This window comes from Lissotriton vulgaris, unplaced genomic scaffold (assembly GCF_964263255.1).
Source record: "Lissotriton vulgaris unplaced genomic scaffold, aLisVul1.2 SCAFFOLD_874, whole genome shotgun sequence".
Classification (NCBI taxonomy): domain Eukaryota; kingdom Metazoa; phylum Chordata; class Amphibia; order Caudata; family Salamandridae; genus Lissotriton; species Lissotriton vulgaris.
Window position 1 is genome coordinate 408,222 of NW_028253554.1, and position 25,620 is coordinate 433,841.

The window sequence follows — 25,620 nt, forward strand, 5'->3', positions numbered from 1 at the left end:
GGAGAGCAAGAGAGAGACATGGGACAGGACAGGAGAGAAAGAGAGAGACATGGGGCAGGAGAGCAAGAGAGACAGGGGCAGGGCAGGAGAGCAAGATAGAGACATGGGGCAGTGTAGGAGAGAAAGAGAGAAACATGGGGCAGTGTAGGAGAGCAAGAGAGACAGGGGCAGGACAGGAGACCAAGAGAGAGACATGGGGCAGGACGGGAGAGCATGAGAGAGACATGGGGCAGTGCAGGAGAGCAATAGAGAGACATGGGGCAGGAGAGCAAGAGAGAGACATGGGGCAGGGCAGGAGAGCAAGAGAGAAACATGGGGCAGGACAGGAGAGCAAGAGAGAGACATGCGGCAGGAGAGCAAGAGAGAGGCATGGGGCAGTGCAGGTGAGCAAGAGAGACATGGGGCAGGACAGGAGAGAAAGAGAGAGACATGGGGCAGGACAGGAGAGCAAGAGAGAGACATGGGCCAGGGCAGGAGACCAAGAGAGACAGGGGCAGGAGAGCAAGAGAGACATGGGGCAGGGCAGGAGGGCAAGAGAGAGACATGGGGCAGGACAGGAGAGCAAGAGAGAGACATGGGGCAGTGCCAGAGAGCACGAGAGAGACAGGGGCAGGGCAGGAGAGCAAGAGAGAGACATGAGGCAGGGCAGGAGAGCAAGAGAGAAACATGGGGCAGGGCAGGAGGGCAAGAGAGAGACATGGGGCAGGACAAGAGAGCAAGAGAGACAGGGGCAGGAGAGCAAGAGAGAGACATGGGGCAGGGCAGGAGGGCAAGAGAGAGACATGGGGCAGGACAGGAGAGCAAGAGAGAGACATGGGGCAGTGCCAGAGAGCACGAGAGAGAAAGGGGCAGGGCAGGAGAGCAAGAGAGAGACATGGGGCAGTGTAGGAGAGCAAGAGAGACAGGGGCAGGGCAGGAGAGCAAGAGAGAGACATGGGGCAGGACAGGAGAGCAAGAGAGAGACATGGGGCAGTGTAGGAGAGCAAGAGAGACAGGGGCAGGGCAGGAGAGCAAGAGAGAGACATGGGGCAGGACAGGAGAGCAAGAGAGAGACATGGGACAGGAGAGCAAGAGAGAGACATGGGGCAGTGCAGGAGAGCAAGAGAGAGACATGGGCCAGGGCAGGAGAGCAAGAGAGAGGCATGGGGCAGGAGAGCAAGAGAGAGACATGGGGCAGTGTAGGAGAGCAAGAGAGACAGGGGCAGGGCAGGAGAGCAAGAGAGGCAGGGGCAGGACAGGAGAGCAAGAGAGAGACATGGGGCAGTGTAGGAGAGCAAGAGAGACAGGGGCAGGGCAGGAGAGCAAGAGAGAGACATGGGGCAGGACAGGAGAGCAAGAGAGAGACATGGGACAGGAGAGCAAGAGAGAGACATGGGGCAGTGCAGGAGAGCAAGAGAGAGACATGGGCCAGGGCAGGAGAGCAAGAGAGAGGCATGGGGCAGGAGAGCAAGAGAGAGACATGGGGCAGTGTAGGAGAGCAAGAGAGACAGGGGCAGGGCAGGAGAGCAAGAGAGGCAGGGGCAGGACAGGAGACCAAGAGAGAGACATGGGGCAGTGCAGGAGAGCAAGAGAGAGACATGGGGCAGGACAGGAGAGCAAGAGAGAGATATAGGGCAGGACAGGAGAGCAAGAGAGAGACATGGGGCAGGAGAGCAAGAGAGAGACATGGGGCAGGGCAGGAGACCAAGAGAGAGACATGGGGCAGGAGAGCAAGAGAGAGACATGGGGCAGGAGAGCAAGAGAGAGACATGGGGCAGGAGAGCAAGAGAGAAACATGGGGCAGGGCAGGAGAGCAGGGGAGAGGCATGGGGCAGGACAGGAGGGCAAGAAAGAGACATGCGGCAGGAGAGCAAGAGAGAGACATGGGGCAGGACAGGAGAGCAAGAGAGAGGCATGGGGCAGGACAGGAGAGCAAGAAAGAGACATGGGGCAGGACAGGAGAGCAAGAGAGAGGCATGGGGCAGGACAGGAGAGCAAGAAAGAGACATGGGGCAGGGCAGGAGAGCAAGAGAGAGACATGGGGCAGGGCAGGAGAGCAAGAGAGAGACATGGGTAGGAGAGCAAGAGAGAGACATGGACAGGAGAGCAAGAGAGAGACAGGGGCAGGGCAGGAGAGCAAGAGAGAGACATGGGGCAGGACAGAAGAGCAAGAGAGAGACATGGGACAGGGCAGGAGAGCAAGAGAGAGACATGGGGCAGGACAGGAGAGCAAGAGAGAGACATGGGGCAGGACAGGAGAGCAAGAGAGAGACTTGGGGCAGGACTGGAGAGCAAGAGAGAGATATGGGGCAGGACAGGAGAGCAAGAGAGAGACATGGGGCAGGAGAGCAAGAGAGAGACATGGGGCAGGACAGGAGAGCAAGAGAGAGACATGGGGCAGGACAGGAGAGCAAGAGAGAGACATGGGGCAGGAGAGCAAGAGAGAGGCATGGGGCAGGGCAGGAGAGCAAGAGAGAGACATTGGGCAGGACAGGACAGTAAGAGAGACAGGGGCAGGACAGGAGAACAAGAGAGAGACATGGGGCAGGACAGGAGGGCAAGAGAGAGGCATGGGGCAGGACAGGAGGGCAAGAAAGAGACATGGGGCAGGAGAGCAAGAGAGAGACATGGGGCAGGACAGGAGACCAAGAGAGAGGCATGGGACAGGAGAGCAAGAGAGAGACATGGGGCAGGACAGGAGAGCAAGAGAGAGACATGGGCAGGACAGGAGAGCAAGAGAGAGACATGGGCCAGGGCGGGAGAGCAAGAGAGAGACATGGGGCAGGAGAGCAAGAGAGAGACATGGGGCTGTGCAAGAGAATAAGAGAGAGACATGGGCAGGAAAGCAAGAGAGAGACATGGGGCAGGAGAGAAAGAGAGAGACATGGGGCAGGAGAGCAAGAGAGAGACATGGGGCAGGACAGGAGAGCAAGAGGGAGACATGGGGCAGGACAGGAGAGCAAGAGAGAGACATGGGGCAGGAGAGCAAGAGAGACACATGGGGCAGGACAGGAGAGCATGAGAGAGACATGGGGCAGGACAGGAGAGCAAGAGAGAGACATGGGGCAGGACAGGAGAGCAAGAGAGAGACATGGGGCAGGAGAGCGAGAGAGACATGGGGCAGGAGAGGAGAGCAAGAGGGAGACATGGGGCAGGAGAGCAAGAGAGAGACATGGGGCAGGGCAGGAGAGCAAGAGAGAGACATGGGGCAGGAGAGCAAGAGAGAGACATGGGGCAGGACAGGAGAGCAAGAGAGAGACATGGGGCAGGAGAGCAAGAGAGAGACATGGGGCAGGGCAGGAGAGCAAGAGAGAGACATGGGGCAGGAGAGCAAGAGAGAGACATGGGCCAGGGCAGGAGAGCAAGAGAGAGACATGGGGCAGGGCAGGAGAGCAAGAGAGAGACATGGGGCAGTGCAGAAGAGCAAGAGAGAGGCATAGGGCAGGACAGGAGGGCAAGAGAGAGATGTGGGGCAGGGCAGTAGACCAAGAGAGACATGGGACAGGGCACCAAGAGAGTGACATGGGGCGGGGCAGGAGGGCAAGAGACAGACATGGGGCAGAGAACGAGAGCAAGAGAGAGACAGGGGGCAGGACAGGAGACCAAGAGAGAGACAGGGGCAGGACAGGAGACCAAGAGAGGGACAGGTGCAGTGCAGGAGAGCAAGAGAGAGATATGGGACAACGTATTTTGTGCTAAAATACATTTAGCATAATTTTGCAGCATTTTCCTAAAATTTCACATAATTGGGTGAAAGCAAGTTGCAGAAATTTAGCACACCCATAATCCGACCTGTGTAAGTGATGCAGTCCAGCAATAGACGTCTTGCAATAATTAAATCAGTATATCTGGTGCAGCACAGAGGCAGGTCCATGGAATTTATCAGAGGTGTGAAAATGACGCAGTCCTGCGATTGATTGCTTGCTCATATAGGGGTTTATTTACAAGCCCTTGCGTCTATTTTGCTCGCTGGTGCAGCCCTCTTTGTGTCGCAACTGCGGCTTAAAAAATGTGCCTTGTTGCACCATATTTACAAAGTGATGTATCAACCTAGATGCAGCACTTTGAACCACATTACACCTGCGCCAGGTATAATGTATGCAGAGAGGGGCGTTCAGACGTAAGGAAGGGTCGTAGAAGTGACGCAGTGAAATCTATGAGATTTCACTGCGCCACTTCTATGGACGGAAATACTTCAATATTGTACGCCTGCCCCATGGCAGGCGTAAGACTGAGGTAGGCACATTTGAAAAGGGACTTGCCCCATGTGAAAGGACACATTGATGGAGTTCCATCACTTTCGTGACACACTCCAGCAATGCGTCATTTTTGCGCCTACAGATACAACAGAAATACTGACGTATCGGTAACTCCTTGCGACATGATGCGTCATACTGTAAATATGACGCACCATTGGAGTCGCAAGGTAGGTTCAATGAAAAGTAACGCATCGCTGCTATCACGCCGCGATGCGCCACTTTTCCTAAATGAGGTCCATAAGATCTATGAATCTGGTGTAATGCAGAGATAGGTTAGTCAGAGGTCTGTAAATGACGCAGTCCTGCAATAGATGTCTTGCACTAATGTTATGTTATGTTATGTTATGTTATATGAAATTTATAACGCCCACAATTACTCTTGAGTATCCTGGCGCGATGTGGTTTCAGACATATGGCTAGAGAGAGAATTAATAGGCTTGCTTGAAAAGGAGAGTTTTGAGAAGCTTCCTAAAGCACCGGAAATCCTGAGTGTGGCGCAACACAGCAGGGGGGGTATTCCAAAGAATGGATACTTTGACTGAAAGAGACTTTCCGCCCATCCTAGAGAGACGAAAGTGGGGGATAGCCATCAGCCGATGAGAAGCAGATCTTAAAGCTTGTCGAGGAGTTTAGAAGGCCACCCTTTTCCTGATGTAAGAAGGACCTGAATCATGTACGGCTCTGTGCGCTAAAATAGGAGCCTTGAACTGCACCCGCTGGACCGCGGGCAGCCAGTGAAGATCACGCATTTGTGATCTGATACTTGATCTCTTAGAAATGCTGAGTAAGAGTCTGGCCGCCGCGTTCTGAATTAATTGCAGTTTATTAACCAGATATCCAGGGATGCCGAGGAAGAGCGCGTTGGCATAATCCAGGCGGGATAGGATAAGCGCCCGAGCCACCATATCCTTGGCCGGCTGAGGGAGCAAATGGAAAAATCTGCTTAAGGATTTAAGAGTTCCAAAGCACACGCCCGTCAGTCTCTTGATGTGATCCGTAAACCTGAGATCTTCCCCAAACCAGATACGCAGGTTCTTAGCCAGACCACCCTCAAAGAGAGGGCGGGGGAAATCAGAGGGCCACAAGGTTTCTGTGAAGAAAGGGGGAAATTGACCGTAAAGTATGATTTCCGATTTCCCCTCGTTGCACTTAAGTTCGGCCTGTGCAAGCCATGTAAACACGGCTGCTAGGCATCTTTGGGCCCTATTTGTACATAGATCAGGTCCATTCCAGGTCTGTGTATCTGGTGCAGCGCAGAGGTAGGTTAACCAGATCTGTGTATTTGGTGCAGCGCAGAGGCAGGTTAATCAGATCTGTGTATCTGGTGCAGCGCAGAGGTAGGTTAATCAGCTCTGTGCAGGGCAGAGGTAGGTCCTTGGCATTCATCAGGGGTGTGTAAATGACGCAGTCCTGCGACAGATCTCTGGCAGTATTTAGAACCTTGTCAGTTTTGCATCCTTATTAGAGTCCCGGGTTTCATATTATTTGTGTCTTATAAAGCACACAGCTACCCCAGAGGGTTTCCAAGCGCTAGACCAAAGTAGAGAGAGTGCAGCCCCTAAACTAAACTGCCAGGTCTTCAAACCCTTGAGAAATGCAATAAGAGAAGGGCAGTGTTGCAGCGACTCTGGGAGGTCGTTCCAAAGCCTCGGACCCAGACACAAGAGAGTGACCCCCCATGTGTGCTCGGCGATGCCCTGAGTGACCTCCAATGTGTGCTCGATGATGACCTGAATGACCCCTCATGTGTGCTCAGCGATGCACTGAGTGACCCACCATGTGTGCTCGGCGATGCCCTGAGGGACCCCCCATGTGTGCTCAGCGATGACCTGAATGACCCCTCATGTGTGCTCGGCGATGCACTGAGTGACCCACCATGTGTGCTCAGCGATGACCTGAGTGACCCCCATGTGTGCTCAGCGATGACCTGAGTGACCCCCCATGTGTGCTCGATGATGACCTGAATGACCCCTCATGTGTGCTCGGTGATGCACTGAGTGACCCATCATGTGTGCTCGGCGATTCCCTGAGGGACCCCCCATGTGTGCTCGGTGATGCCCTGAGTGACCCCCCATGTGTGCTCGGCGATGCCCTGAGTGACCCACCATGTGTGCTCGGCGATGCCCTGAGGGACCCCCCATGTGTGCTCGGCGATGCCCTGAGTGACCCACCATGTGTGATTGGCGATGCCCTGAGTGACACCTCATGTGTGCTTGGCGATGACCTGAGTGACCCCCATGTGTACTCAATGATGACCTCAGTGACCCCTCATGTGTGCTCGGCGATGCCCTGAGTGAGCCCCATGTGTGCTTGGCGATGCCCTGAGTGACCCCATGTGTGCTTGCTGGTGACTTGAGTGATCCTCATGTGTGCTCGGCGATGAATTGAGTGACCCTCATGTGTGCTCGGCGATGCCCTGAGTGACCCCTCAAGTGTGCTCGGCTGTGACTTGAGTGACCCCCCATGTGTGCTCGGCGATGCCCTGAGGGACCCCCCATGTGTGCTCGGTGATGCCCTGAGTGACCCCCCATGTGTGCTCGGCGATGACCTGAGTGACCCCCCATGTGTGCTCGGCGATGCCCTGAGTGACCCCCCATGTGGGCTCGGCGATGACCTGAATGACCCCCCATGTGTGCTCGGCGATGCCCTGAATGACCCCCCATGTGTGCTCGGTGATGCCCTGAGTGACCCCCCGTGTGTGCGCGATGATGCCCTGAGTGACCCCTCATGTGTGCTCGGCGGTGACTTGAGTGACCCTCATGTGTGCTCTGCGGTGACTTGAGCTACCCTAATGTGTGCTCGGCGATGCCCTGAGTGACCCACGTATGTGCTCGGCGATGCCCTGAGTGACCCCCCCATGTGTGCTCGGGGGTGACTTGAGTGACCCCCATGTGTACTCTGTGATGACCTGAGTGACCCCCATGTGTGCTCGGGGGTGACTTGAGTGGCCCCTCATGTGTGCTCGATGATGCCCTGAGTGACCCCTCATGTGTGCTCGACGATGCCCTGAGTGACCCCCCATGTGTGGTCAGCAATGCCCTGAGTGACCCCCCATGTGTGCTCGGCGATGACCCCTGTACATGGTGCATCTCTGGAGTAGATCTTCGACACATGCTTTTGTCTTGCAATGTATGTTGCTCATGTTTTCCAAGCCCTGTATCCCGGAATCAAATCTACAAAATCCTGAAATTGACACAAGAACTCCCCACCGACTCAATGACGTCATCTACCTTTATTGACGCTCTTGACTCATTGCTTTCCGCTCTCTGTCATATTCACTCAAACAACAATTGTGAGTGGATTCATCGAATACTATCAACAATGCACCCATTGATAGAAAGAGGACTCACTTGAACACTGAATGACGTTGAGGTCTTGTAAGCCGTGAGGGATTGCAGCTCTGATGCGAGACCTGGATGAGGAAGAGAAGGAGGAATCAGCATCTGGAACAGATCTGCAGCATCAAACGATTCCCAACCAAGACGAGCAGGTCTACTACACCTGCTCTGCTACTAGGGAGACCCAGCCTGCTTTGGGAGTGTTCATGATGTAGCCCACTGCACACCTGGGAGTGCTATGGATGGGAGTTGACAAGTCTTTACTGGGACTGCTATGGATGGGAGCCTGTCAGAGGTGATGAGACCAGTCTTTACTGGGAGTCTTATGTATGGGTGCCTGTCAGAAGTGATGAGGCCAGTCTTTACAGGGAGTCTTATGTATGGGTGCCTGTCAGAAGTGATGAGACCGGTCTTTACTGGGAGCCTTATGTATGGGTGCCTGTCAGAAATGATGAGACCAGTCTTTACTGGGAGTCTTATGTATGGGTGCCTGTCAGAAGTGATGAGACCGGTCTTTACTGGGAGTCTTATGTATGGGTGCCTGTCAGAACTGATGAGACCAGTCTTTACTGGGAGTCTTATGTATGGGTGCCTGTCAGAAGTGATGAGACCAGTCTTTACTGGGAGTCTTATGTATGGGTGCCTGTCAGAACTGATGAGACCGGTCTTTGCTGGGAGTGCTATGGATGGGAGCCTGTCAGAACTGATGAGACCGGACTTTGCTGGGAGTGCTATGGATGGGAACCTGTCAGAACTGATGAGCCTGGTCTTTGCTGGGAGTGCTATGAATGGGAGCCTGTCAGAACTGATGAGACCTGTCTTTACTGGGAGTCTTATGTATGGGTGCTTGTCAGAACTGATGAGACCGGTCTTTACCGGGAGTCTTATGTATGGGTTCCTGTCAGAACTGATGAGACCAGTCTTTACTGGGAGTCTTATGTATGGGTGCCTGTCAGAAGTGATGAGACCAGCCTTTACTGGGAGTCTTATGTATGGGTGCCTGTCAGAACTGATGAGACCGGTCTTTGCAGGGAGTGCTATGGATGGGAGCCTGTCAGAACTGATGAGACCGGACTTTGCTGGGAGTGCTATGGATGGGAACCTGTCAGAACTGATGAGCCCGGTCTTTGCTGGGAGTGCTATGAATGGGAGCCTGTCAGAACTGATGAGACCTGTCTTTACTGGGAGTCTTATGTATGGGTGCCTGTCAGAACTGATGAGACCAGTCTTTACTGGGAGTCTTATGTATGGGTGCCTGTCAGAACTGATGAGACCGGACTTTGCTGGGAGTGCTATGGATTGGAGCCTGTCAGAACTGATGAGACCGGTCTTTGCTGGGAGTGCTATGGATGGGAGCCTGTCAGAACTGATGAGACCGGACTTTGCTGGGAGTGCTTAGATGGGAGCCTGTCAGAACTGATGAGATCGGTCTTTGCTGGGAGTGCTATGGATGGGAGCCTGTCAGAACTGATGAGACCGCTCTTTACTGGGAGTCTTATGTATGGGTGCCTGTCAGAACTGATGAGACCAGTCTTTACTGGGAATGCTATGGATTGGAGCCTGTCAGAACTGACGAGACAGGTATTTACTGGGAGGCTTATGTATGGGTGCCTGTCAGAACTGATGAGACCAGTCTTTACTCTTTACTGGGAGTGTTATGGATGGGAGCCTGTCAGAACTGATGAGACCGTTCTTTGCTGGGAGTCCTATATATGGGTGCCTGTCTGAACTGATGAGACTGGTCTTTACTGGGAGTGCTACGGATGGGAGCCTGTCTGAACTGATGAGACTGGTCTTTGCTGGGAGTGCTATGGATTGGAGCCTGTCTGAACTGATGAGACCGGACTTTGCTGGGAGTCTTAGGTATAGGTGCCTGTCAGAACTGAGGAGACCAGGCTTTGCTGGGAGTGCTATGGATGGGAGCCTGTATTCCCTGGAGTTAGAACTGATGAGACCAGTCCTTACTGGGAGGTTTGCTGATGTTGGACAATCCACCTTGAGAGCAGTGCTGATGGTACAGTCTGTCCTGTGAGTAATCCTGAAGCTACAAGGAAGTTCCAATTAATGGAAAGAACTTTGCACTCACGTGTGTATCCAAAGTAGGTAAAGTATTTTATGTTTTATGGTGCAGATAGGTTTTAATCTCCTGAGTGTGAGATTTGTGAACAACTGAAAATAAGCATTTTTCTCAACTAATGGAAAGCGTCACTAGTCTGCACTTAATTCAATAAAGTTTCAATAATTAAAAACAGGATTCAATTGTAATTCCAAACATTTCTTTTATTATTTCCTTGTAATTTCTTTTTTCCGTTGTATCACAGTTATATGTTTTTGAAACCGCGGTTCGGGGCACACCAGCAGAAGAAAACTTACGAAGACGACCATTAGAATGCGTTTCAACATTTACGAATATCGAGGAATGACCCCTGATGAAGGGCACATCCCGAAATGCATTGGGCACAGCAGTACTTGGACCACGAGGCCATAAATGAAACGTTGTAATGTGAAGATAACATCACAATGGAAAAAGAAAATGACAAAGAAATAACATAAAGAAACATGTATGTGGCGCAGGGCTTTACAACGTGACGCATCTGCCTAGATGCGTCACGTTGTAAATAAGTCGCAACGTGGCGCATGATTTACGCACCACTGCGTCACAAAAGTGATGCAACGGCGGCGCAAATGTGTCGCAAGGGGCTTGTAAATCTGCCCCAAAGGGCCCAGATCCAGCAGTGACCTTCATCGGAAGAAGGTTACTCTCCAGGGAACGGAGGTGGAGTGCAATAGAAAAGGAAGCATTTACAGTGGTCTGGGCACTGACGACATTGAGACCACACCCATGTGGGGCTCTCTTCCGGGTTTAGACGGACGACACCCCTCCGATGGCTCATGCAGATGAGGGATGAGGATTCTAAACTGTTGAGGTGGTCCATCTACCGACAGGGAATGGACTTGACAATGAAGGATTGCCCTGGAACTGACCCCGCTAATGCTCTCCACGGGGCATATTATCAACGGCCAGTGATAATTATCGCTGGCCGCCCTCAGCGTGAGAATTGTTATCCACGGCTATCACTGGAAATTATTGTCATGCTAGCGCTGTATTGACAACGCATAGCGCAATGGCGATAATTATTCCAGCGATAGCGGTGTTTTTCAAGGAACATCCCTGGTTTTCCAGCGATGTTCCATGGAAAGTGGCAATAACCTTGCTGATACGATCCAGTGGTCGTATCAGCATAATCCACCCCAATGTAAAGTATAGGTAAGTCAGCATTTTTGCAGACGTTAGTTTTTGACGAAAATGTCTGCAAAAATGCCTGGGCCTCCTTGTAAATATTACAATGTGCACATCAGCGATAATTTAGAAGGAGTAGTGCTAATTGACGCCCACTGTGCATCTCATTAGAGATGCAAAGCAAGGCATCTGGAAAACGGGTGCTAACAATGTGATAATGCATGTTAGCACCATCTTGTAAGTAGGGCGATTAAAATATTGCCGCTTTTGCAGAAAAAAGTGCCGCTAAAGCGGCAATACTGCCCTTGTTAATATGCCCCTTCATTTTTGCTGGCTACCGGACTCTGTGCACTTTACCCCTGCTTATCGGTGCTAAAGTGCTTGTGCATTCTCCCTAAAACATGGTACCATTGGCTCCACCCAACTGGCACATTTAATTTACTGGTACGTCACTAGAAAAATGGTACTTCATGTACCAGGGCCTGTAAAGTAGATGCTACTAGTGGGCCTGCAGCACTCATTGCACCGCCCACTTTCGATGAAATCTGTCCATCAGGCCAGCTTTAGGGCAGTGCGACTGGTGCGGCTGCACTGGGCGGTGACCTGTGGGAAGGGCTCTGTGACTTCTGGGGGGCACTGTGCTTTGCAAAATCTTATGATAGGAGAGATGAAGGGCACCTTTGCAGGTGGTAGTGAGAGAGTCAGAGGAGGTGGTCATGGGATGTGGGGCGCCAAAAGTGATTGTCGCACCGGGCGCCACCAGCGATAAATCATTATTCTCAAGCTTAGTACCATGATGCCAACCTCATCTTATAGGTATATAGAAAGGTGTCATTCGTGCTTCTATTGGTTGGTAGAAATGCCTCTCTAGAGGTCCCTGCTGTTGCAGATTGACTCAAGAGACCGGTTCTGTAAGTTGTAAGGATGATGTATACAGGCGCGAGGCGGGCGCGGCGGGTCCAGTTGAGGTGTGGTTGGCATCAGTGAGCACGCGGTTGTAACTTCCTTCAAAGCACTCATGTGGCTCAAGGACTCTCACTAACCGAACCCACGCGGGGCGTGTGCCCGACGCACAGGTGAGATACAAACGAGCGCATCTCTCCACTCATGACGTGGCGTTTTCTGGTTGTGCTTATAATACAAAGAGTGAAGCTCAAGGATTGGACCAGTCTGTCATTGATGGGAGGGTTGGACACCCCACATTGTTTTCATGAAATTCTTTTCTTTTATGAGTAGTTTAAGCCCCCGAAGGAGGGACGTTGGGCACAGATGTGGAACAGAGGAAGTTGTTACATTCCTCAAAATTAATGCAGTTTTTGTGTTGTAAAACAGAATACATTTTGATGAAGTTATGTCTATGAATGAGTGTACTTGTATATGTTGTTGAACACACATGTACAGAAAATGTTTATTCAAGATTTACTAGGAACACTTTGCAATTAAACTCGAAGCCTCAGCTCCCAGCAGCAGTGCACAGTGGCCAAGTGCAAGCACTCGAGTTCAGTCTGTGTGATGAGTTGACCTGCTAGACATCATGTCCACCACAGCGGCACGCTAGCTTAAGTTAGCACTCACGATTATTTTCACAAAAACAGGGAGTGCTCTACGTTTCAAAAACAGACTGTGTGTATTGCTCCCAGACAGTGAGAGAAAGGTGGAAGAGGTGGTGGCAGGACGGGTCATCTCTGACGTGATAGGGGGCCGGGCCTGTCACCTACCACTCTTGCACATCACAAATACTCTGCCTCAGCACACTCGCAAAGGGTTTCCCACAAGTCTTTTGTGGCCCCAGACAAGCTGAGGCGAGGGCAAGGAGGATGGAAGTTCAAAACACCTTTGAGGGTGAAAAACTCTAGAAACCTCTCCTGCTTCAAAGCCGGTACCAAAGATAAATAGTGCCCCTTGAGACCCAACTCTTCAGTACACCTCTGGACCTGTGGAAGACTCAGAAGGACTGCTGTGCTGCAAGAAGGACTGCCACTCAGCTACCCTGCTACCCTGCTGCCCTGCTGCCCTGCTGCCCTGGTACTCTGCTACCCTGCTACCCTGCTACTCTGCTACCCTGCTATTCTGCTACTCTGCTACCCTGCTGCCCTGCTACTCTGCTACCCTGCTATTCTGCTACTCTGCTACCCTGCTACTCTGCTACCCTGCTACCCTGCTACCCTGCTACTCTGCTACCCTGCTACCCTGCTACCCTGCTACCCTGCTACCCTGCTACTCAGCTACCCTGCTACCCTGCTGCCCTGCTGCCCTGCTACCCTGCTACCCTGCTACTCTGCTACCCTGCTACTCTGCTACCCTGCTACTCTGCTACCCTGCTACTCAGCTACCCTGCTACCCTGCTACCCTGCTGCCCTGCTACTCTGCTACCCTGCTACTCTGCTACTCAGCTACTCTGCTACCCTGCTACTCTGCTACCCTGCTACCCTGCTGCCCTGCTACCCTGCTACCCTGCTGCCCTGCTACTCTGCTACCCTGCTACTCAGCTACCCTGCTACCCTGCTACCCTGCTGCCCTGCTACTCTGCTACCCTGCTACTCTGCTACTCAGCTACTCTGCTACCCTGCTACTCTGCTACCCTGCTGCCCTGCTACCCTGCTGCCCTGCTACCCTGCTACCCTGCTGCCCTGCTACTCTGCTACCCTGCTACTCAGCTACCCTGCCACTCAGCTACCCTGCCACACCTCTGCCTGAATGAAAAGAACTGGACGTATATCTCGAACCCAGGACCACCAGAGTGACTCCATGGGCTAGTTGGCTGGCATCCTAATTAGAGCCTCATGGACAGAAAAGACTCCAACCACCTTGAACCTTCCGTCTGGAATCTCCCTGCTGTGGCATCAGCCTACCAAGTGGTGCCACCCCATTCCTGGACCCTTGGAAACGGGCCTAGCTGTGGTCCTAGCAGAACTGAAGTAGTGCAACGTATTGCCTCTCAGCTTCAAAACGGAAATGCCACTGCATGACGCATCCCCGATGCAGGATCTCGCAACTCATTGGAACCGCTGCTGTGAAATGCATCCTCGACACAGTACCTCATGCCTGCTGCTGTGCGATGCATCCTCAGCACTGGACCTCACGTCTATTGCTGTGCAACGCATCCTCACTCAGCACAGGACCTCACGCCTGCCGGTGTGCGACATCCTCAGCACATGACCTCGCGTCTGCCGGTGTGCGACGCATCCTCAGCACAGGACCTCTCAACTCTCCTCAACCAGGATTTGTTATGTTATGTTAAATTGCTTATATAGCGCAACGTTCACCGGGTTGGTTTCTTGGCGCTTCAGGACATGGCAGATCTGAGCTAAGTCAGTGGGCTATTCGTTGTAAGCTTTTGAAAAAAAACTGGTTTTCAGTTGTTTTCTGAACTGAAGATGAGCGTCAGTAGTGCGTATAGATGGGGGGAAGGGGTTCCAAAGTTGGGGAGCTAACGTAGAGAACCTAAGTCCCCCGTGTTTGATGCGCTTGAACCTAGGGATGAACAAAAGGTTGTGGCTAGATGATCGAAGGGTACGAGAAGGAATATACTTCTGTATTTTTTCGACAATGAACTTTGGACCTTTTTTTGAAAGCGCCTTGTGTATTGTACATACAAGTTTAAAGGCGCTGCGTCGAACCACCGGGAGCCAGTGAAGTTGTTCCAACAGAGGCTTCACATGCTGACGAACAGGGAGATTGAAAATTAACCTGGCAGTGTGGTTCTGAATTCATTGCAAGTGCCGCACTTGATACGCAGGAATGCCAACATCAAGGGAGTTGGCATAATCTAATCGTGAGATGATGAGCGCCAAGACAACCAAGGTGAGTGCTTCTATTGATAACAATCTTCTGATTTTCTTAATTTTGCGTAGGAAGAAGAAGCAAACCGAGACCACGGAGTTAATCTGAGTTTTCATTGATAAGTCACTGCTTATCATGATCCCCAGGCTTTTTAAAGCAGACGCCGGAGCGGGGGGAGAGTCCAGAGATGTGGCCAAAATTTGTATTCCAAAGGTTTGAGAGGCCTCCTGTCAGAACTAGCTCCGTTTTGTCGGGGTTTAACTTTAGTTGGGTGGCGTTCATCCAATTACTAATGAATGTCATTATGGATTGTACGTTAAGCTCAGACGATCAAGTAGGTTGAATGTTAAATATTAATTGTAGATCGTCTGCATAATTGAACGTCAAGACTTCTATTTCTTTCAAGGCGTGGATCAGAGGCTGCATATGCAAATTGAATAAAAGGGGGGACAAAGAGGATCCCTGTGGAACTCCACAATGGAGTTTCCCTGTTTTTGAACAGAAATTTCCTAGGCGGACCGATTGATATCTGTCCTTAAGGAAGGACTGTATCCACCCTAAAGCTGGGCCCTGAATGCCTGCGTTGCGGACACCGTGGAACAAAATATTGAGATCGACCGTGTCGAAAGCAGAAGAAAGGTCCAGGAGGATCAGAGCCTGGGGAGAGTCATGGTCAGCCCCCTTTCTTAATTCGTCCATGACTGTCAGAATGACAGCCTCTGTTGAGTGAGCTGGCCTAAATCCAGCCTGATGAGGGTCAAGAAATAGTGACTCCTCTACAAAGGAGCAGATACAACAAGCCACATGTGCTTCCAAGATCTTACTCAAGTATGGCAGAAGAGATATAGGGCGATAATTACTCAGTACTTGAGGATCAGCACCAGGTTTCTCTAGGATGGCTAGAATTTCCGCATTTTTGAAAGAGTCGGGAACAATTCCACTTCTGAGAGAGTTGCTGTGGGTGTTCCCTGGGTGTTGCTGTGGGTGTTCCCTGGGTGTTGCTGTGGGTGTTCCCTGGGTGTTGCTTGGGTGTTCCATGGGGGTTGCTGTGGGTGTTCCCTGGGCGTTGCTGTGGGTGTTCCCTGGGTGTTGCTGTGGGTGTTCCCTGGGTGTTGCTGTGGGTGTTCCCTGGGTGTTGCTTGGGTGTTCCATGGGGGTTGCTGTGGGTGTTCCCTGGGCGTTGCTGTGGGCGTTCCCTGGGTGTTGCTGTGGGTGTTCCCTGGGTGTTGCTGTAGGTGTTCCCTGGGTGTTGCTGTGGGTGTTCCCTGGGTGTTGCTGTAGGTGTTCCCTGGGTGTTGCTGTGGGTGTTCCTTGGGGGTTGCTGTGGGTCTTCCCTGGGCGTTGCTGTGGGTGTTCCATGGGTGTTGCTGTGGATGTTTCATGGGTGTTGCTGTAGGTGTTCCCTGGGTGTTGCAGTGGGTGTTCCCTGGGTGTTGCTGTAGGTGTTCCCTGGGTGTTGCTGTGGGTGTTCCTTGGGGGTTGCTGTGGGTGTTCCCTGGGCGTTGCTGTAGGTGTTCCCTGGGTGTTGCTGTGGGTGTTCCCTGGGCGTTGCTGTGGGTGTTCCCTGGGTGTTGCTGTGGGTGTTCCATGGGTGTTGCTGTGGGTGTTCCCTGGGTGTTGCTGTAGGTGTTCCCTGGGTGTTGCTGTGGGTGTTCCTTGGGGGTTTCTGTGGGTGTTCCCTGGGCGTTGCTGTGGGTGTTCCCTGGGGGTTGCTGTGGGTGTTCCCTGGGCGTTGCTGTGGGTGTTCCCTGGGTGTTGCTGTGCATGTTCCATGGGTGTTGCTGTAGGTGTTCCCTGGGTGTTGCTGTAGGTGTTCCCTGGGTGTTGCTGTGGGTGTTCCTTGGGGGTTGCTGTGGGTGTTCCCTGGGCGTTGCTGTGGGTGTTCCCTGGGTGTTGCTGTGGATGTTTCATGGGTGTTGCTGTAGGTGTTCCCTGGGTGTTGCTGTAGGTGTTCCATGGGTGTTGCTGTGGGTGTTCCCTGGGTGCTGCTGTGGGTGTTCCCTGGGTGCTGCTGTGGGTGTTCCATGGGTGTTGCTGTAGGTGTTCCCTGGTTGTTGCTGTGGGTGTTCCATGGGTGTTGCTGTAGGTGTTCCCTGGGTGTTGCTGTAGGTATTCCCTGGGTGTTGCTGTGGGTGTTCCCTGGGTGTTGCTTGGGTGTTCCTTGGGGGTTGCTGTGGGTGTTCCCTGGGCGTTGCTGTGGGTGTTCCCTGGGTGTTGCTGTGGGTGTTCCCTGGGTGTTGCTGTGGGTGTTCCTTGGGGGTTGCTGTGGGTATTCCCTGGGTGTTGCTGTGGGTGTTCCCTGGGTGTTGCTTGGGTGTTCTGTGGTAAAATCGATTACCTATACTTAATTTGCTATCAATAATCAATAAGAATAACTCAGAAAAATAAGAGGCAAAATCCGGGATATTGAGGTAAACTCAAAAGGGTTTTATTCCTGTAAAAGGAATTGGGTTATTGGCTCGAGCCAAGGTGGCATAACCATTCCATCACCACACAGGGTTCAGGAAGGGAAGACAGACAACATATTGTTTACAGAAACACATATATATAGTCAATGCATTACAATGTATGAGCATATAGTAGGCGTAACAACTGGAAAAATAGAGATAAAACATGGAAACGTCATTAAACGTCATTAAAAAGGCGGTATAATAGGCGTGCATGAAGGCGTACACTAGAAACGTCATTGATCATGAGGTCACAAAATGGGTGGATACATAAGAGAAACTTGCAATGTCAGCAGAAATACATGGCAAAGATGCGCGCGCAGCAGCTTGACGTGTGTCTGACGTATAACCAGAAGGTGAAAGGACTTGACATTTAGCACTACAAGTGTAGACATAAGTGTAGACATAAGTCTGGGATGTCAGATCAACCTAATACCAAATCGTATCTGGTATCGTATGTTTAAGGAACAGTAGTGTCTGGAAGGGAAAAGGTCTCTCGGACGGAGACTACTCTATACTGTCTGCATGTATGCGTCTACGTGTTGGCATGCAGGGTGAGGGGGCATGGGCCTACCATGGCAACGGAGTCTATGAATTACTTGCACGGAGACAGAAGAACCGGGCCCTCTGCTCCTGCAGCTGGGAGGATGTTTACTTGAGCTACGAGACAGGAATGTGTTTTCGAGGAGTGGAGCAGATAATTCGAAGGTTGAAGACGGTCTTGGCAGGCAGAGGTTAGGCTATGCGCCGGAGCCGCGCAAGGAGTAAGGTGGGGGCCACTGGTACAGAGGTAGCCTGGGCTGAGGCCCTCGGAGACAGAAAGCAGGAGAGAACTCGAAAAAGGCTCAATGGCATATTCTGGGCCTACTTCGCCAGAGCTGAAAAACGTGTAAAGTGTACCACAAAAAGACGGTGGCACGACATATATAGGAACTGAATATTCAATCCGTTCATGGCGGATCTGAAAGAGGACAAGTTAAAGATGGACGCAAATGTATTTGCGTCTTCGTAGCTGGCACAGGAGGGAAATAACATGCACTGTAAGCTGGTACATGGAGACGGTGGGGTACTCGCTGGGGAACACTACTCGATCAAAAATTATATTTCCTCATTCCCTCCTTGTTCCCCACGGACCCTTCATGAAACATCGATTCTCATTAATTGATCGACTTGTTCACTTAACATCATTTGCTCTTCTTGCTTTACGCGCTTGGAATGGGAACTTGAACGTGGGACACATGAAGTGGCACACAGGCCGCAAATTGCCGGTCCGCATTGGATACACAGGCAACAACTGAATACTACAAGAAAACCAATACCTAGGAGGGATAGGATCTTCCACCCCCAGGCTGACAACGTTGTCCAGAACCAACCGGACCAAGTCCAGGTGCCTGGAGTCTGGTGAATTAAACTTGCAATCTTATGGAGACGTGTAATAGCTTTGTACACGGATGGCGCGTTATTAGGGATGAAAATACAGCAGCTTGACCCGATGACCTTACAAGCTCCACCCCTATCTGCCAAGATGACGTCAATAACAAGGCGGTTCTGAAGAACAACAACCCGCATAGCGGACTGCTCCTCCGTTAAGTTACCTAGAGCTGAAGCGGTCTCAAGTACCACTGCTTCAAGGGTTCTGGTTAATCTACGGATTAGTTTACTATTTGAAACAGTACCTAGATAGGGGAAGAAACCTTTATTGAAATCTGTATATTGTTCCCATGTAGTTTCTTTATAATTGACAAGCGGGAGATCTCGTTGATATCGATGCTTAATCAGATTGGTGTTTCTATGATAGTCGGGAGGGGCTAGAAAAACAGGTGGCAGAAGGAATGCAATATAACAGGTGCCATCCCAGTCTAGAGGCAAACGGACATATGCAGTATGACCACAAACAAAATAGGAATGACGTAAAGCCCTAAACGTGGATCTACCATGATCAGTAAATTCGACTACAGTGGTACATTTACTATGACCTACGTGTACAGAACCATTTGTTCGAACACATAGTTCACCAGTAACAGGCAAGACTGCCATAGCAGGTAGAACAGGAGCAGCTTCGGATTCGACAGATAAAATCATGAAAGTGACTGTGTAATTTCCTAACCCATATACTTCGTTTTCTAGATCAGTTCCAGTGTCAACGGGGAGTCCCTCCTTGTCAGGGTAGCATACCTTAAGCAGGACTAAGTTCAGGTCACCCCAAACCCAGTTACCTTCGTAAATAGCAGCAGTAGAAACTAGGGAATTGAGCATTTTAAACCATGCACCACATGTGCCATTGTGAGTGAACGGGTACGGAAAAAGGGGCAAAACACCCTTGTTTTCTTGGTAAGGAGGGAGTCGACCACATATCCAGCAATTAGTAGCATTGGTAGCCTGATGGGAGTGATGTAACATACTAATGAAAGTGTTGTTGCGCAGCGCAAGTCTATATGATAATTCATGAGGCGGTAATTCACTAAAAGAATGTTCAGTAGTAGCATTATAAGTAGCACGCTTGAATATAGGGTAGTATATATGCAGTAGAATACCAGCAGTGATAACCAGCAAACATAGGAAAAACATAACAAGTAGTGTCACTATACAGCGACTACGAAGTGATTTGCAATACGCCTTTTTTTTATGTTGTCTTTGTCTATCTGTCTCTCTATCTCGATCTAGGGGATACATGTCAGAAACTAATTTAACCGATTCACCTAGGGGAGGACTTAAACAATTAAACTGTCTGACTTGCTAGATCGTAACTTTTGTCTGTAAATTTCTGAAGCAGTTTTCTCAACCAAAGGGAGTTTCGTGTCAGTTTGTGGAGGAGGGCAGGGCTTAGTGTCCAAGTCCGAAGGAAGTCCAAAGTATTTTTTAATATGGCTGGAATGCAGCCATCCCTTCCTGCCCTCTATCTTAACAGCTGTCCTCGTTGTAAGCAGAACCAACTTCGGCGATTGCCAGCGGGGCTCCAGCGGACTCTTCCGATCAAAATTCCTCACGTATACGAAATCGCCAGGAACCACCTCATGGGGCTTCGTCTCGGTATTGTCGGGAAAGGCTGCAGCTACCTGTGAACGACAAGATTGTAGTGCAGACATCAAGGAGGCAAGGTAATCTGTCAGCATAAGACAATCAACATCAGTTATTTTACGCGGGATGGGCGTCCCCCACATATTCGGTGGCCTACCGAAGACCACTTCATACGGGGATAGTCCAGAACGGGAATGGGCCACCATCCTCATATAGAAGAGGGCGACCGGCAAGGCAACTATCCAGTCTATACCTTTGTCTCTACAGATCTTGGAAAGTCGGATTTTCAATGTTTGATTATGGCGCTCCACGAGACCTGCTGCCTCGGGATGCCGGACACAATGGAACTTCCACTGGTAACCTAACAGAAGTGTAATGTGTTTCACAAGTTCGGATGAGAATGGCTGACCATTATCTGAGTACACGATACGGGGCAAACCATACCGCGGGAAGTATTCACGAACCAACTGCTTGGCAGTGGTCGGAGCAGTATAATCGGGAACTGGGTATGCCTCTATCCATCGGGAAAGAGCACACACGACTACGAGAACATACTTGAATCCTCGACATCGTTCCATCTGGATATAATCCATCTGGAGGACTTCAAAAGGGTGGTCGGGAGGCTGAAATCCACCTTGCTCTACGGGAATACTTTTACCTGGATTGAACTGACCACAAATCATGCAAGTACGCACTTTCTGTTTGGCTGCTGCCCGTAAGTTTTTATTGGACCATATGTGTTGAATACTGTCTAGCATTGCTTTCTCACCAAGGTGTGCAGGACTATGTATTGTATTAATGATGACTTGTACCATAGAATCGGGGAGAAACCATGTAGATTTCCCCTTCGTCATCCATCCCTGGTCTGTTTGGACCCCTCCTAGTCTAGTCCATTCCTTAATTTCATCTGGTGTTGCATGTGACTGTATGTCGATCACATCATGTGCGGGATCCCTAATTGTCATGCAGTGTGCTGGTACCTCTATTTGTGTCTGATCAGTTACATGAGTTCGGTTCTGAGCAGTTTGCTTTGCTGTTCGGTCTGCCAGGTCGTTACCCTGGGAAATGACATCAGTAACCTTAGTGTGTGCTTTGCATTTCATGATAGAGATTGCAGTAGGTAGATGTATTGCGTCTAACAGAGCTTGAATGAGGGGACCATGTTGGATGTTGGCACCGTGAGAAGTTAAGTAACCTCTCTCTCGCCAGAGGACTCCAAAGTCGTGAACGACTCCGAATGCATAACGTGAATCAGTATATATGTTGACTCTCTTATTTCGGGCTTGAATACATGCTTGTGTCAGAGCAATAAGCTCTGCTGCTTGGGCTGACAAAGTGTCAATACAATTTGTTTCAATGACTTCCGTGTCTGTCGTGACGGCGTAGGCTGCCACTAATTCACCTGTCTTTGTTCTCATACATGAACCATCCACATAAAGTGTCAGGTCTGGATCTGGTAACGGAACGTCTGTCAAGTCTTGTCTGGGTTTTGTTGTGATAGTAATAACTTCAATGCAATCATGTGCCAATGGATCTACTCCATTTACTGGCAATAACGTGGCAGGATTCAATGTGCTGCAGCGTCTGATTTCGATGTGTGGCTGAAACAATGTCAATTCGTAACCTGTCAATCTTGCTATGGTCAGGTGTTGGGTTTGAGTCCGATTCAAGAGGACTTCTACAGAATGTGGAACCTGTACTGTCAATGGATGTCCTAACACAATGGAATCACTCTGTCTGATTGCTAAAGCTGTAGCTGCAACTGATTTCAAACATGCTGGAAGGGCTTGTGCGACTGGGTCTAATGTACTGGAAAAATAAGCACAAGGCTTATGTGAACCTGCTTGTTCCTGGGTGAGGACTGACAATGCAGTACCATCACGTTCTGTAACAAAAAGTGTAAAAGGCTTACTGTAACATGGTGTTGCTAAAACAGGTGCTTGACATAAGGCTTTCTTTAAGTCCTCAAAAGCTTGTGTATGTTCCTGCGTCCAAGGGAGGACAGACGAAGTCGCTGCCTCCTGTGTTGTTAACTGAATGAGTGGCTTTGCTAGAAATGCATATTGGGGAATCCATTGTCTACAGTATGAGGTGAGGCCTATAAAGGCCCGTACCTCCTTTTGTGTTCTGGGTGGTGACATGTTTACAATTAACTGAATGCGATCAGGTGTGAGCTGTCTCCCCACTTTGGACAGCAAGTGACCCAGGTACACAACTTGCTGAACACAGAATTGTAGCTTCGAAGGAGACACCTTGTGTCCCTTGTCAGCCAGGAAGTTCAAAACAATCAGGGATGCATTTTCACATTCGGGTTCGCTTCGAGCGGTGATCAGCAGATCATCGACATACTGAAGCAGAGCAGTGTGAACTGGCATGTGGATACTGTCGAGTTGTTGTTTCAATGCTTGGCTATAGATACTGGGGCTTTCTGTGAATCCTTGAGGTGCACGGGCAAATTTAAAAGATCGTCCATTTAAACTGAATCCGAACATAAATTGGCTTTCCGGATCAATGGGGACACTGAAGAAAGCATTCTTGAGATCGATTACAGTAAAGAACGCTGCTTCGGAATCAATGGCAGTCAGTAACGAAGAGATATCTGGAACCACAGGGTACTGTGGTACAATACATTTGTTCAATTCGCGCAGATCAATAACCAATCGATAAACAGGTGGAGCATTTGGGTCAGTACGTTTAAGAACAGGAATGATAGGAGAATTACACACATTAGAGTCGGTTTCCACAACCACTCCTTGTGCGATGAGCTCGTCAATGATTCTCAGTAAAGCCACTACAGCATCTGGGGGTAACTTGTATTGTCGAATTCGTGGTAATACCACTCCTGCTTTAAGTGTGACTCGATACGGGGTAATGTGCATGCAACCTACATCAGTGGGGCCCTGCGCCCACAGGTGGGCAGGGACGTTCTGTAGTCGGGGATCCATATCTCTCAATACATAATGGCCTTTGAAATCTCGCAAAAATAATCGTACTCCCTCGGGAGAACAACAAATAATAGCTCCTAGAGCTTTCAGTGTTTTTATGCCTAATAGATTTTCTGGACATGATTTCGTGAGCAATAAATCTGTAGTCCGTGTCAGAGGACCTACTGCAAGAGGGAGGGGTTGTGATACTTCGTTGATAATAGGTTTTCCTGAAAATCCGAGGGACACGTTCTGTGAGCCTGAGAGGGGTGCCCCTGGTACTTCATTGTGACTTATCGTGGTCCTGCTTGCCCCTGTATCAATGAGAAACTTTCTGTCTTTCCCTAAAACTTGACTATTTACATAAGGACCACTCTGATCTACAGGTACTTCAATAAGGGGCAAGCGGAATTCACTCTCTAGGCTGTTTCATGTGTATCGCTGGTAATCAGGGTAATCGTTCTGTGCATACTGATACATTTGCTGTGTCGTGGTTTGCGTTCTGTACGGGGTGCACTTCTCGTAACGGATTCTGTCTATCCATGTAATACATGGTCTTTCGTTCCATAACAGGTACTGAATTGATCTGTGGACATAAGAATGTACTATACTTGTGGCGGTGTTCTAGAATTGCTTTAATTAGATCAGTACTTAAACCTTTCCATCTGTTCGTGACCAGTTCTATCAGTATATCGCGCAGGGGACCTGGATCAGAATGTTGGCTTTTATATAATAAAAGCAGATGCTGTATCATGTACATACCAGCTAAACGCTGTTCACTCGGTGTCAAGTTCAAGAACGTATGCGCTAGCACATCATCACCATATTTCTCAGAATTGTCAGCCCATTGCACGGCTGACCTGGCTAATTCTTGTTCATCCATAGAGTCAAGTGCATGATACCCCATGCGCTCTTGAAGTACTCGGTCGGTGGCTTGGAACAGGTGTTCGGGCGTTTTAGGATTACACATGGCTTCCTGATATATTCTTTTACATTCTGGGCGCACTAGACGCACTGGACTTTTAAACGGTCTTCCTTTACCTACATACGCGACCCTATCTCTGACTGGTGCCTGTACTTGTACTGGTGTCTCTGGTTCTTCCTCTGCCTCCTCCTCTGAGGATTCTTGTTTATCTGCATCTGTTTCTGGTGCAGCCTGTCTTTTCTCGTGCATCTTAGTTATTGAAGTTCTGATTCTTCGGTACATGTTCTCTATACTAGCTTCTTTGTCATGCTGTCCATCGGCTATATGTCGGCCCCACTTGTGGAGTGCTTTCAAATCTTCCGGGTTCGCACCCGGCCTATCTGCTTCTCGAATAAAACAGTTTATAAGAAACCGTAATAACTTGGCTTTAGTATCCACTTTCTGATGATCCATGGCCTCTTTAATGCTTTCAGGCCCTACTCCTGTCTGCACAAACTTATATATTCGGTCCATATGTTCTGTCATTTCAGGTAGTGACATTAGGAAGTTCGTGACTCGTCGTAAACGTACTGATGCAAGTAACATGTCTACATCATTCTTTTTACCAGGTACAGGATCATATCTACAATCTGCAAGACGATCTCCATAAAATGTAATATCTGTTCTAGGTGTACGCTGTTGCGCTATTTCTCTAAGACTCAGGCGCTGGTTCGGTGGCGGAGTCTGGTAACCTGCCCCTCCGGACGCACCTCCTGAGGCACCGGCTCCGAAAGGGTTAGTCAGATCTGTATCAAGGGAAGCAGGAGGAGGATTCTGGGGAGGAGTAGCTTGTGGGGGAGGAAGAGCATAAGGGTTCTGACCGTTAGGCGCAGGCACTGGAGCAGGCAAGGGCGCAGGCAATGGGGTATTATGGGGTCATAATGCTTCTTCTACTCTCATGATGCAATCTGCATCCCATGTCCCTGCAGCGGGCCATCTCTGATTCTCTGACAATTCTTTAGTGTAGTCTACCCATAAGTCGAGAAATAAAACGGCATCTAGGCCATGTTTATGGTACATAAAGTACCCTGGAGTGTCCCTAGGTGGAATGGGAACAGCTTCTTCTAGAACCCCCTTACGGGTTTTTATTTGTCTTAGTTTAGAGAACAACGGCATTCTGAAATCTGGCTACTTGATTCTTACTCAGATATGAACACACTATACATAAGACACGTCTAAGCACAACAATGACAATCGAACATTCACTCATACCACGACATCTGAATGGCACATTAAAACATTTCAAAAACGAACCACATTAATAGATAACAGTGACAACAGGATGTACCGCTAAACGGCACGGATACACCTTATACAGGTGCAAACTAGATATACTGCTATACAGTACAGATACACTGCTAAACAGTGCAGACCAGGCTCGTGCACCCGAACCTGTCTTGACCGGCACAAACTAATGCGCACGTCAGGATGCGTCCCTAGCAACGGTACTCACCAGGAAGCACGGAAACAGAAGGCCTCGGAAACTCTGGACTGGACTCGACACGGACTGGATTCGGACTCGGAACTTCGGAACTTCGGAACCTGGCGGGCCTCGGTATACCTCGGATCTTGCTCTCTCAGCTAGGCTCGGGTTGGGATCCTCCGCACGCCTCACCGCCTCGTCTGGGTGTCGATCGCAGCCTCAGTCACCTCCGTTGGCCTGAGGG

General features: G+C 50.1%; 1 protein-coding gene across 1 annotated transcript in view; it reads right to left on the reverse strand.

The window, feature by feature from the left end:
• LOC147660929 (NXPE family member 4-like) overlaps positions 1 to 25,620 on the reverse strand; it is a 244,618-nt gene that overhangs the window by 106,813 nt on the left and 112,185 nt on the right. Inside the window, exon 3 of the mRNA XM_086951418.1 lies at positions 7,589 to 7,650. Coding sequence (XP_086807544.1) covers positions 7,589 to 7,650 — 62 coding nt within the window. The remainder of the gene's footprint in view (positions 1 to 7,588; positions 7,651 to 25,620) is intronic.